A 9,928-nucleotide genomic window follows, 5' to 3' on the forward strand; every position below is an offset into this window, starting at 1 on the left:
TGCGAATGGCGGAAGTGACAAATAGCATGGGATGTGCTCACGACGGAGTTGAGGTCATGGGGAGGCAGCTGTGTTGGTGTTTAGTGAGGGAGAAGATTTGGGAATGAAGACAAGGAGATAGACTGAATAAAAACGCGATACGGATGGTGAGTAACGAGGCTGCTGGGCGCCAATACCCCCTTATTGTCATAATGTTAACGCAGTGATGTGTTTTTTTTTCGTGGTTATTTGTAAATGCTTGAATTACAAGCCCTTATTGTGTGTGTTTGGGATGGGGCGGTTGTACATGTAACTATTGTTGGCGTATTCTTATATTTTCGTCTTTTGATCTGAGGACAAGAGAATGTGGACAGAGCCGAGGGCCTGAAACGCGTGTTGTCTTTGTGGTTGGCTTGGAGTGGGTGCGTGCCGCCATTTTTTTTGTGTGTGTTGCTAACTCGTATGGACGCTGAATTAATGATGATTGCGTTGCTGGTGGCAGTTGCGTGTATTTTGTGAATTGAGGTGCCAAGCTTTCATTTGTTCGTGGGGTGCAAGCGACTGTCTAGCTGCCATTGTGCAAAATGGTGAGGTTTTTGGTGTAGTTTATTATTATTATTATTATTTTTTTTTTAGTGTTTGATGTTTACTGTTTATTTTTCGCAGAAATGGTCGTTGCAAACGTTGGTGGGTTTGCGCTTTTTTTTTTTTATGGTGAGGGCGGTATCCTAGCAAGAAGCGGCGTGGGGAGTGCGAAAAGGAATTTGGAAGGGAAAAATTGTGGGTTGTGCTCATGGGTGCAGCAGCCGGTGCAAGTCGCAGCCATAAAATTCTTCTTTGGTTTGCGTGGAAACCGCATTTGTTGTACGGCACTGTGGCACGGCAATTTGCCGAAGGGGGGTGGCAGTTAGTTCGACCATATGTATGTATATATATTTCCTCTTCAAGAAATGGGCGTTTTTCCCTCCATGAGTTTTCCCTCTTTTTGGTGGTTAGTCTGTGTAAGAGCAGTGACGCTCTTCAATTAAAATTGTGTTCCCGACGCATAAACAAAAACAACAACAACTACGTTTTAAGGGGACTGGGGGGGGGGCAAAAGAAAGCCCCGCGAAGTAAGCTTGCTTGCTTACCGCTTCAGTGGTGAAAAGGTGAAGCAGAAATAGTAAGATATATCGTCGCATGTATTCAAGCCACGCGGCATCCCACGCAAAGCGCACCAAATTTTCAGGTATAATATATATATTTTTTCTTCCAACATCCACCCCTCATGACTCCGCGGAAAACGACGTTACTGTGTCATTTACAATCCGGCGGTAGACAAGCCCCTCTTTCTTTCGGATGTATCCATTGTTGTACATGGGTTGAACACGCCGTACTATTGCTACCTATGTTGTGGAGTAACGCAACACGCTCAAGGTGAGTCGTAGTAGTATATGTATCGTGGTTACACCCTAGTTGAGTTTGCCATATATATTTTTTTGCTGAATTCAATGCTTTCATGAAGTATCCTTACGTCTCTGCGTATTCATTTTTTGTTTTGTTTTTCACTTTTTTTTTGGCTACTCCTGCTGGTTGAAGCGTATTTGCCGTAGTACCGCCAATGGAGTCAAGCATTTGTGCTGAGGAGGCAACCAAGTGGAGACAGTGTATAGAGCAACACCTGGGGGATCTCAATCTGGAACGGAGGTGTAGCGATGAGCTTGCATTGTTTGACCACTGCATCGCCTCATGGCGCCTCAACGGTGCGAAGGACGTGAAAATAAAGGGCGAAAATGAGGGCGAACCGGCCCCACAATGTGCTGCTCTATCTTGTCTTATTGGAACTTGCCTTCGAAAAACCAACTACGACTTTTCTAGATGCAGCGTTCCTATGCAGTATTTTAAGCACTGCGTAAAGAGTTTTTACGGCTCGGAGTACATTGTGTAGCGTTTGGTAGTTCGTATGTTTACCATCCAATTCTGGTTTCAGTCGCGCGTGCGCTGCCATCCTCACGTTGGTGGGATGTGTTTCCTGCTGGGGAAGCAAGAGAGTAAATTTCTGAGGGATGCGTCTGTTGTTGTTGTTTTTTAGTTGCTCTTGTTGACGCTGTTCCCCTCCATAAAAATTTGGTTCCTGGCTGAAAATTTCCCTTTTCCATTTCCCTTTCCCCTCTTGTTTTGTTCCATGTTCTCGTTGGGGATGCGCTTGTGAGGGGGCTGCAATGAGTTCCTTTAGCGCCTTGTCCACGGGGGCAAGATTTGATGCCAACAAACACGGCGCCGCCATGAGGCGCTTCGCACCGGGAGGTGCCGATCGGGACCATCCCGTTGCGCTTGGCAATCCAACGCCGCAGTGCGATCCCGCGGAGATACCCACGCCTTGTCGCACCCTGAACATTTTTGGGGACTCCAAAGGCACGGCAAGGGCTGAGGGCACGGCAGTGTTGGGTGGGGAATTCCAGCAAGACACCCGAAACAACGCCGCCACGATGCACACGCCTCTTCAGAGCATGAGTGTGAAGAAGAAAAGAAACCTCTGGCGGAAAAATGAGCTGCAGGTTGAGGGTGTTGATGTGCCTCAGCCAATTGAACATTTTTCGGATCTTGTTCGTCCTCCGCTTTCTGTGGATGAGTGTCTCGTTTCAAATCTATTTGGGCGAAATCACCGCATTCCGACTCCGATTCAGATGCAGGCAATTCCGTGTTTAATTAATAAGCGAGATGTTCTGGCTTGTGCTCCAACAGGGTCGGGAAAAACGTTGGCTTTTCTTATCCCCATGTTTCATATGCTAAAGGCTCCTAACCCAGAAGCTGGGGTACGAGGGCTTATTATAACGCCCACAATGGAGCTCGCCGAACAAATTGAAAGAGAAACCTTTTTTCTCATGAAGGGCCAACGATGGAAGCTTGTTCAACATGGACAGTCCACTCGAAACAAGGACATCTTCGTCACCACGCCCAGGCGTGTTTTGTCAATGATAGAAAAGAAACTCATTGATCTTTCTCATACACAATATCTTGTGTTTGACGAGGGGGACCGTCTTTGGGATTCGACAACGGACAATCTTCAAGTGGTGGACTCCATTCTGGGAGCGTGCACGTGTGAAGAGAAGGTGGTGGCGCTGTTTACTGCAACACTGAGCTCAAAGGTAGAGGGAATAGCGCGCTCGGTAATGAGTCCGGATCCGATTCGTATAATTGTCACTGGTCGTGCGTCAGCAAACAAGAAAGTTTCTCAAGAACTTGTTTTTTGCGGTAATGAGTTGGGCAAAATTGTGGCGATCCGCAATATGCTCCGCGAGGGGATCAGCCCTCCCGTGCTTATTTTTGTGCAGAGTATCGAACGGACCAAGGAGCTCTATGACGAAATAAGATGTCAGGGGCTTCATATAGCGGTGATGAATTCTAAGATGACCCATGAAGAACGGGATGAGACAATAATGAATTTTCGGCTAGGAAAGATATGGGTGATCGTCACCACGGAGCTTTTGTCCCGCGGGATCGATTTTAAGAATGTCGGAACCGTGATCAACTTTGATCTTCCGACTACTGTTGAGTCTTACATTCACCGAATTGGGAGATGTGGGCGGGCGGGAAAAACAGGTAAGGCGGTAACGTTTTTCACTGAGGATGATAAGGAGCGAATCCCACCGATCGCTCGTGTCATGAAGGAGTCGGGGAGCGCCGTTGAGGATTGGATGCTTGAAATAAAGTCAGATCGTCGCACCCGCCGTCGGATTGAGCGTTCAACGCCGCAGAGAATGATAGTCAGTACTAGGAAGCGAATGCTTGTTGCCGACCAACGCATGAAGAGGCAGCTTCGCCGGTTGGAGAAGGAGGCCGTCAACGCGGCAGACGCCGAATCAGATGGCGAGGATGCGTAGGGCACGGATACCAAAGGTGCGCGCTTGTAAGTAATTGTTTAAGTACAATTCGGATAAATACATTGAGAAACTTCTTCCTGCGCGGATTTTTGTTTGTTTTTGTTTTTGTTTGTTTTTTCTCTGTGTCTATTCTATTCTCTGCACAGGAGTCCTGAGTGTCGGGCTAATAAAGTAAAAAAAAAGCCACACAAACTCTGACCAGCTTTATTCTCTGGTTCACTCTTTTTCCTTTTTCTCTTTCTTTTTCTAGTTGGCTCTCAACGTACTGAAAACAAAAAATAAGAGAATAACAATCTTTCCAAGAGAAAATACGTTGCTAGGACAATAGGGTTTGGCTCTGATGCTGCGCGTTTCTCAGGGACCTTGAACGACCGGCGCAAGAAAAGATCCCGCCGACGCCAAAGCGGAATAACACCCCACGCTTCTTTGAATGGTTGTAAGGTGCCTAGAATACATACTGGATCTGGAGCTCTGGTGATGCGTTGCTTCTGACGAGCTCCATTGAATGTCCCCACATCTTCTATTATTCTTTTTTTTTATTCGGATATATGTGTGTACATTTATGGGTTGCTTCTTCTTCTTCGCGCAAGTGTGTTGTTAGTCGGGAAACGGACCACCGATGTGTGCGGTCTGCGTTTGCCCCTCCTCCTCGTTGATTTTTGTGTGATGGCATTGGGTCTTTTTCTTTTCTGCCTTTGGGGTTGCTGCTGTGCGACCATTTGAAGGTGCGACGAGAGGGCGATTACGCCTATTGATCGGTTAACCCGGTTTCCACTGGCTGGCGTATAGCGACTCTACGATGTGTCAATTTTTGTTAATATGAACTGCAGGAGGGTGGAGGGGAAAGCAGAAACATAAAAACAAAGTGACTCAAGTGGTAATTTTGGGCGATGGACGACGTGGCGTTGCCGTATACGATGGGCTTGCCTTGGAATTTTTGCTGCTGCCACGAGCGAAGACGAACTCTTGCTTTATTGACGCCCTAAACGTAAGAAAATTATTTAATTTTGATTCCTCTTTTTTATGTAATGGGGCCATTATTATCATAGTTGTTGTGGTTTTTGCCTCCTTTTTTTTCCTTTTGCTTGCCCCTCCTCTCCCAACCACACCATGAAGGGCCGAAAAGATCGAAAATGAATGAGGGGGAGGAGGCAACTTTACTAGCGGTTGCATTGGCTGGTGAAGAAACCTACTGGCTCTGTCAACCGGTTCACGGGAAACGACTTCCGCCTGAGTGGAAGCACTGCATCTGCCACTGGCTTTATATTGTAGATGATGCCGACATACGTGCCCATTTCCCTTGGTATACGGACAACCTGGGCGTCGTGCTAGAACTTGGTGTAACCGAAACGTCAAAGGTTGAGCGTTTTGCGGTGATATCTGATTCAGTGAGAGCCAGGAAAATTGTTAGTTGTCAAGGAGGGGATGCAAAGACTTATTTTATTCTCGGAAATGAAGAACGGGATGTACTAGATGTCAAATTTGAGGATCTCCTGAAGCGTGAGTCGACCGTTTCCACGAGCAAAGCTCCTGTAGATAGAGTTGACGAGAAACCACTAGAAGAAATGCGACCTGTTGTTTCTAGCTCTGTTTCAGAGGGAAGAAATGGCGTTCGAGGAGGGAATAGCGTGGTTTTTACATGGGATAGCTTTTACATTGTAGAATATGGAAATCGCGTCTTCTACGTGTGTTCGGCTCCGCATGGTAATAAGCATGGATTTAAAGTAGAAAGACTCATTCGCAAGGGAATAACTATATTTTTATTGTTTCAAGATGACTGTGCCGGCCCGTGTAGAGTGAGTGACCAGCAAGAAGGGGAAAGGGCCACGGTGAGTTCTGTCCTGGAAGGAGAAAGAGGTAAGGTGATGGTTTTGATGACGGAGGGGCGTGAGGTTGTTCCGGGGAGGAGTAGAGGGGAATCATTGGAGTGCTCTGAGTTTGAGCCCCCAACAAGGGCTGCGAGGATGGAGAATCCAAGAGTGAATTGCCTTCACTGGCGGCCTCTGAGGGCAGCTGGTGTTAATTTGTGGGTGGATTTTAAGGGCACAGCAGAAGCGGTGATGAATCTGGCAGAATCGTTCCCTTTTTCAGCTGAGTTCGGAGGCTCGGTACGCACAACGGTTTTTTCCGATGGAACTTGTGTGACGTACAATCTAGCCACAGCTTCAAAGTTTGCCGGGAAAAAGAAAGCTGCCGCCACATCGACAGATTGCGACATGGTGGGGCTTCTGGAGAATATCCAGTTGGCGAAGGAACAGTTTCACTCCATCTGAGGCGCGAAAGACCGCTGCTTGTTGTTGTGCCATTTGGTTTCGGCTTGGCGCGACTTGCACGCAGCGATTCCGCCATCTGTGGCTCTGTTGCTGTTGGCTGTGGTTGTTGCAAAGGTTATTAGCGACTTGAATTTCTTTCATTTTTTTTTTTTGTCCGTCGGAGGGAGAGTGTGCCGCTCTCGCTTCTTTATTTGCCTGTTTTTTTTTTTTTCTATATCTCTCCTTTTTTTTTCCGCCAGCGCGCGGGGGAGAGAGAGGAGGGGGGTATGCTGCGCTTCCGCCAGGTGCTCACACTATCTGTTTACGGAGGCATTCGCAGTGTATTCCAGAGCAAGGCCTTTGTTAGCGCCAGCAAGGAGCTCCCCTCGACACCCGAGGGAAAAAATCCGTACGACGTTCTCGAAATCACCGTTACAAACGCCACAAGTTTAGATGACGTATCAAAGCAGTTTAGAGAGCTTGTGGTTCTCAACCACCCTGACCAGCCCGGCGGGTCGCATGAGAGGATGTCAGAAGTCAATGCAGCCTACAAAATAATCAAAGAAAATCACAACAAACTGATTCAGCGGCTGAAGGACTATGAAGCAAATACAAAAGGAAGCGAAGCCTTTCAAAGACACAAGCAAGCCCGGGCCCGTAGTGATGATGATCTTGGACGCCATGGTGGTGTTTATCGTCGAAATGCAAAGGCTGCCGAACAATCTAGTGGGGCTCGAAGGGCCCGTTCCCTTCAAGAAATTGAGTCAGATTGGAGGCGCTTTAAAGACGAGACGGAGCAGTCTGTCTCAAGCATGTGTAACCGCTACGAACTGGCTGTGGAAAAGGGGCGTTTTTTCCGGAAAACGTCCATGCTTAACGAAATTACCGTACGAGAACGTTGGCTGCGAAAAAGTTTTGTGAAAAACGTGTGGGAGGAGGTTCACGAACTACGGGGAGAACTTCTTCGCCGAGGCGCACGTAGCGCTCAGCAGTCACAGCTGGCAGAGGAAATGGTTGCCTTCGCATCTTCCGTCCAGCGGAAGTTGAATGATGATTTTCAACGGCTCACACAACTTAGTGTGCAGTCACAATCCCATCTGTTTATTCAGCGGGTGCTATTCGCACTGTTGTTGGTGGTTGTTTTCATCAAGGTGTGGGGGTGGGTCGTCACAGGAATGTTTAAAAATTCACTCACGGTAAGATTTCGGCAGGGAGTTTTAAGTCGCTAGAAGTGGCATTGGCTGTGTACGTGTGTGCCTGGCGGGGTAGAGAAAAGGGGGAGGAGGTGCTTTTTTTGATTGGGGAGGATTGGCTTCGGCCACTTTCTCCTCCTCTCTCATCCGTGGTCTCTCTCTCTTTTATTTTTATTTTTATGTTTTTTTTTTTTGGCCTCTTTCCTTCCTTCCATCGTTCCTGGGGCACTCGCTTTCCTGAGTGGTAAGATGGAGTTCACTGCTTGCTTGGTTTTGTTTCCAACTTCTCTTGCATTCTGGAAATGCCCGTTTTTGCGTCCCCGCACTTGTCACCCCCTTCCCCCTCAAAAAAAAAACACACACACACAAACACACTTTGCGCAAGCCCGACACCTGCCTGACTTGCCGGGGTTCATGCGTCTTCCTATGCAGGGAAATGCCCAGCGAATGAGGACGGAAGGCACCATCGCGGATGCAGGGCATAGCGCCGCGTTTGATCCATTTGATGGGGTAGGAAAGGACGAGGCAACAGAGGTAAAAATTAAATGGTGGTCGGATCATGTTGAGCAGGTGTTGGATTCTCACCGAAGTCCCTTTGTGGCAGCTGAACTTTTGTTGCAGCAGATGAATGAGTATGGCGCCGAGGGAAATATTACGGAACACCTCCTTCTGGCCACTGTGTTGCCTGTTCTACATCGTTGTGCAAAAGTATTGGGCACGCATGGTGAACTTCTAGAGAAAGCGTTGCACGAACTTCTTCCTGCGATAATGTTCACAAGAACGTATGCTCTTTCTCATAGGGAGGTGCTTCAACGACGCTCATATGCGGAGTGTTTTGCGTGTATCCTGCAAAAATTTAACTACCATGTCCAGCTGTCTTCCACGATACAGCGCAAGGCTGCATTGGAAGAGGAGGTCATGACGCGCGCCGTTCGTAAGCTGGACAGGTTATGGCTGAAGATGTGTTTTAGAGCCTGGGGTGGCCTCTGCGCCCACATGCAGGCCAGGAAGCGGGGATTTCAGCGTCTGGCCGCCAGGGGCGCGGCGTTGAGGGTGGTGCCCGGGTTTCTCAGGAGTTGGCGCCGCTACGCGCACGAGGTAACACTCCGCGAGAAAATCTTAAAGCATGACGCCTTAACGAAGGAAGTTGAGGAACTATTTATTGTGGAGCAAGTGGCTAAGAGCCGTCACGAGCGCATTCTGGAAGAGGTTCGGGAGAAAAATCGGTCCTTGGAAACTACAACGGAGCGGTGTGGGGAGACGGAAAATCGACTAAAGGCCCTTGAGGGCATTTTGGAGGAAACCGTGAACTCACTTCGCGCCCACTGGAAAAGCTGGAACGAGACGACGGTTAATCTTTTCTCCGACACCAACGATTTTCATCCCTCCGTATTTGGGAACCTTCGCTCGGATCTCCAGTCTACCGTCCAAAACATAACGGATACGGCCGCGTTTTACTTGAGAGAAGCTCGAAAGCGTACGTGTAAAGTAGGCAAAAATACGATTACTCAATTCATTTCAAAGGCGAAGTTGGGTGGAGAGATAGTTGAGCGGCGAGGGCCGGACAGCCTTATTGCTGTGGTAACAGGTGTCTGCAACCCTGTTACGCCACCTTTGAGACTAGTTGACGTGGTTCGCGAAGATCAACAGAAGTACGACTTAACCCTCAAGTTTCTTGCTTGCATAAATGGCGGTGGCCACTGCTCCTTGTTTACTCAGCATCGATTTAACTCCGAGGATGACTTTCCAGTGGATGACCGCACTGAGCATGGGAAAGAGATGGTGGCCCACGTTGCGACCGGCGTGGATTCTCTTCATGGTTGCCCCGAGTCAAATGAGAAATATCTTCAAGCAATGCAAAATTGTTTGACGGCGGAGGAACTTAATCAAGTTCATGACTACTTGGATAGGGTGTTTTGCGAACTTGCCGCAGCCGGTCTTCCCCTAAGGAGGGACAAAATTGAGGGGTGTATTGAGAGCATTGTGGAACCGCACGACCGTCAGGTGGTACGTGCCTTGTATCCTTCACAGGGGATCAAGTCCATAGCTGACATGGTCAACTACCTCCTAAAGCTATCTCAGTTTACGTCGTGGACAATCAGCAGCCTGGTGGAGCACTTGGAGAGCAACTATGATGCCGATCCGAGGGAAGACCTCTTTACAGCGATGTATGACGAGAGTGTTGTAGAGTACTTCCACGAGCACGCCACAGCTCTCGATGGGGTCTTTGCAAGGTTCAAGGAAAAAAAACTCAGATGTTTCTTTCAGAGAAACTAATGAAGGGATTCTTGATTGCCAAGTTTGACCTGCTTAGTAGTGAAGCGGACACCTTATTCCGCTTGAGTGCGCTCCCTGGGAAGATGACCAGGGAGGAGTTTAACAAGTTCCTTCTCGCACTCGCTGCCTTTGCCAACCCCTCACCTTTTGTGCCGGCGGTTGAAAAACTTGCGGCTGCCGTTGAACAATGTACAGAGGCGAAGTAAGTTGTTTCTCAGCCTAACAGCCACAAGGTGGCAAGGGGTTCAGGGTGAAAAAAAAGTATGTAAAGAATTGAGGGGCCGAGGCCGAGGCAGAGGAAACCGAATGCCAAATGAAGCTAATTTTTGTATTTTACTTTTCATTTTTATCTTGCTGACGGTAA

At 48.2% G+C, this 9,928-nt stretch overlaps 5 protein-coding genes across 5 annotated transcripts, besides 10 other annotated features; all 5 read left to right on the plus strand.

The window, feature by feature from the left end:
* The first annotated feature begins 585 nt into the window (after positions 1-585).
* Positions 586-614: a microsatellite.
* Positions 615-640: a microsatellite.
* An 867-nt stretch (positions 641-1,507) lies between these two features.
* Positions 1,508-1,536: a microsatellite.
* Positions 1,537-1,579: 43 nt separating this feature from the next.
* Positions 1,580-1,906, plus strand: Tco025E_07856 (uncharacterized protein; the record flags this gene model as incomplete). The annotated part of the gene is made up of 1 exon (XM_029374715.1): positions 1,580-1,906. The coding sequence occupies one exon, from the start codon at positions 1,580-1,582 to the stop codon at positions 1,904-1,906; it is 327 nt and encodes a 108-aa protein (XP_029225181.1).
* Positions 1,907-2,031: 125 nt separating this feature from the next.
* Positions 2,032-2,070: a microsatellite.
* Positions 2,071-2,180: 110 nt separating this feature from the next.
* Tco025E_07857 (putative ATP-dependent RNA helicase-like protein) lies at positions 2,181-3,842 on the plus strand (the record flags this gene model as incomplete). The annotated part of the gene is made up of 1 exon (XM_029374716.1): positions 2,181-3,842. The coding sequence occupies one exon, from the start codon at positions 2,181-2,183 to the stop codon at positions 3,840-3,842; it is 1,662 nt and encodes a 553-aa protein (XP_029225182.1).
* An 86-nt stretch (positions 3,843-3,928) lies between these two features.
* Positions 3,929-3,966: a microsatellite.
* Positions 3,967-4,049: 83 nt separating this feature from the next.
* Positions 4,050-4,090: a microsatellite.
* Positions 4,091-4,975: 885 nt separating this feature from the next.
* Tco025E_07858 (uncharacterized protein) lies at positions 4,976-6,115 on the plus strand (the record flags this gene model as incomplete). The annotated part of the gene is made up of 1 exon (XM_029374717.1): positions 4,976-6,115. One exon carries the CDS (start codon positions 4,976-4,978, stop codon positions 6,113-6,115), a length of 1,140 nt encoding a protein of 379 aa, XP_029225183.1.
* Positions 6,116-6,313: 198 nt separating this feature from the next.
* Positions 6,314-6,347: a microsatellite.
* Positions 6,348-6,381: 34 nt separating this feature from the next.
* Tco025E_07859 (uncharacterized protein) lies at positions 6,382-7,323 on the plus strand (the record flags this gene model as incomplete). The annotated part of the gene is made up of 1 exon (XM_029374718.1): positions 6,382-7,323. One exon carries the CDS (start codon positions 6,382-6,384, stop codon positions 7,321-7,323), a length of 942 nt encoding a protein of 313 aa, XP_029225184.1.
* Positions 7,324-7,450: 127 nt separating this feature from the next.
* Positions 7,451-7,481: a microsatellite.
* Positions 7,482-7,485: 4 nt separating this feature from the next.
* Positions 7,486-7,509: a microsatellite.
* Positions 7,510-7,642: 133 nt separating this feature from the next.
* Positions 7,643-7,662: a microsatellite.
* Positions 7,663-7,713: 51 nt separating this feature from the next.
* On the plus strand, positions 7,714-9,564 carry Tco025E_07860 (uncharacterized protein; the record flags this gene model as incomplete). The annotated part of the gene is made up of 1 exon (XM_029374719.1): positions 7,714-9,564. The coding sequence occupies one exon, from the start codon at positions 7,714-7,716 to the stop codon at positions 9,562-9,564; it is 1,851 nt and encodes a 616-aa protein (XP_029225185.1).
* Between the last annotated feature and the right edge of the window lie 364 nt (positions 9,565-9,928).

This window comes from Trypanosoma conorhini (genome assembly GCF_003719485.1).
Source record: "Trypanosoma conorhini strain 025E chromosome Unknown Tco_14.4_contig_00649, whole genome shotgun sequence".
Classification (NCBI taxonomy): domain Eukaryota; phylum Euglenozoa; class Kinetoplastea; order Trypanosomatida; family Trypanosomatidae; genus Trypanosoma; species Trypanosoma conorhini.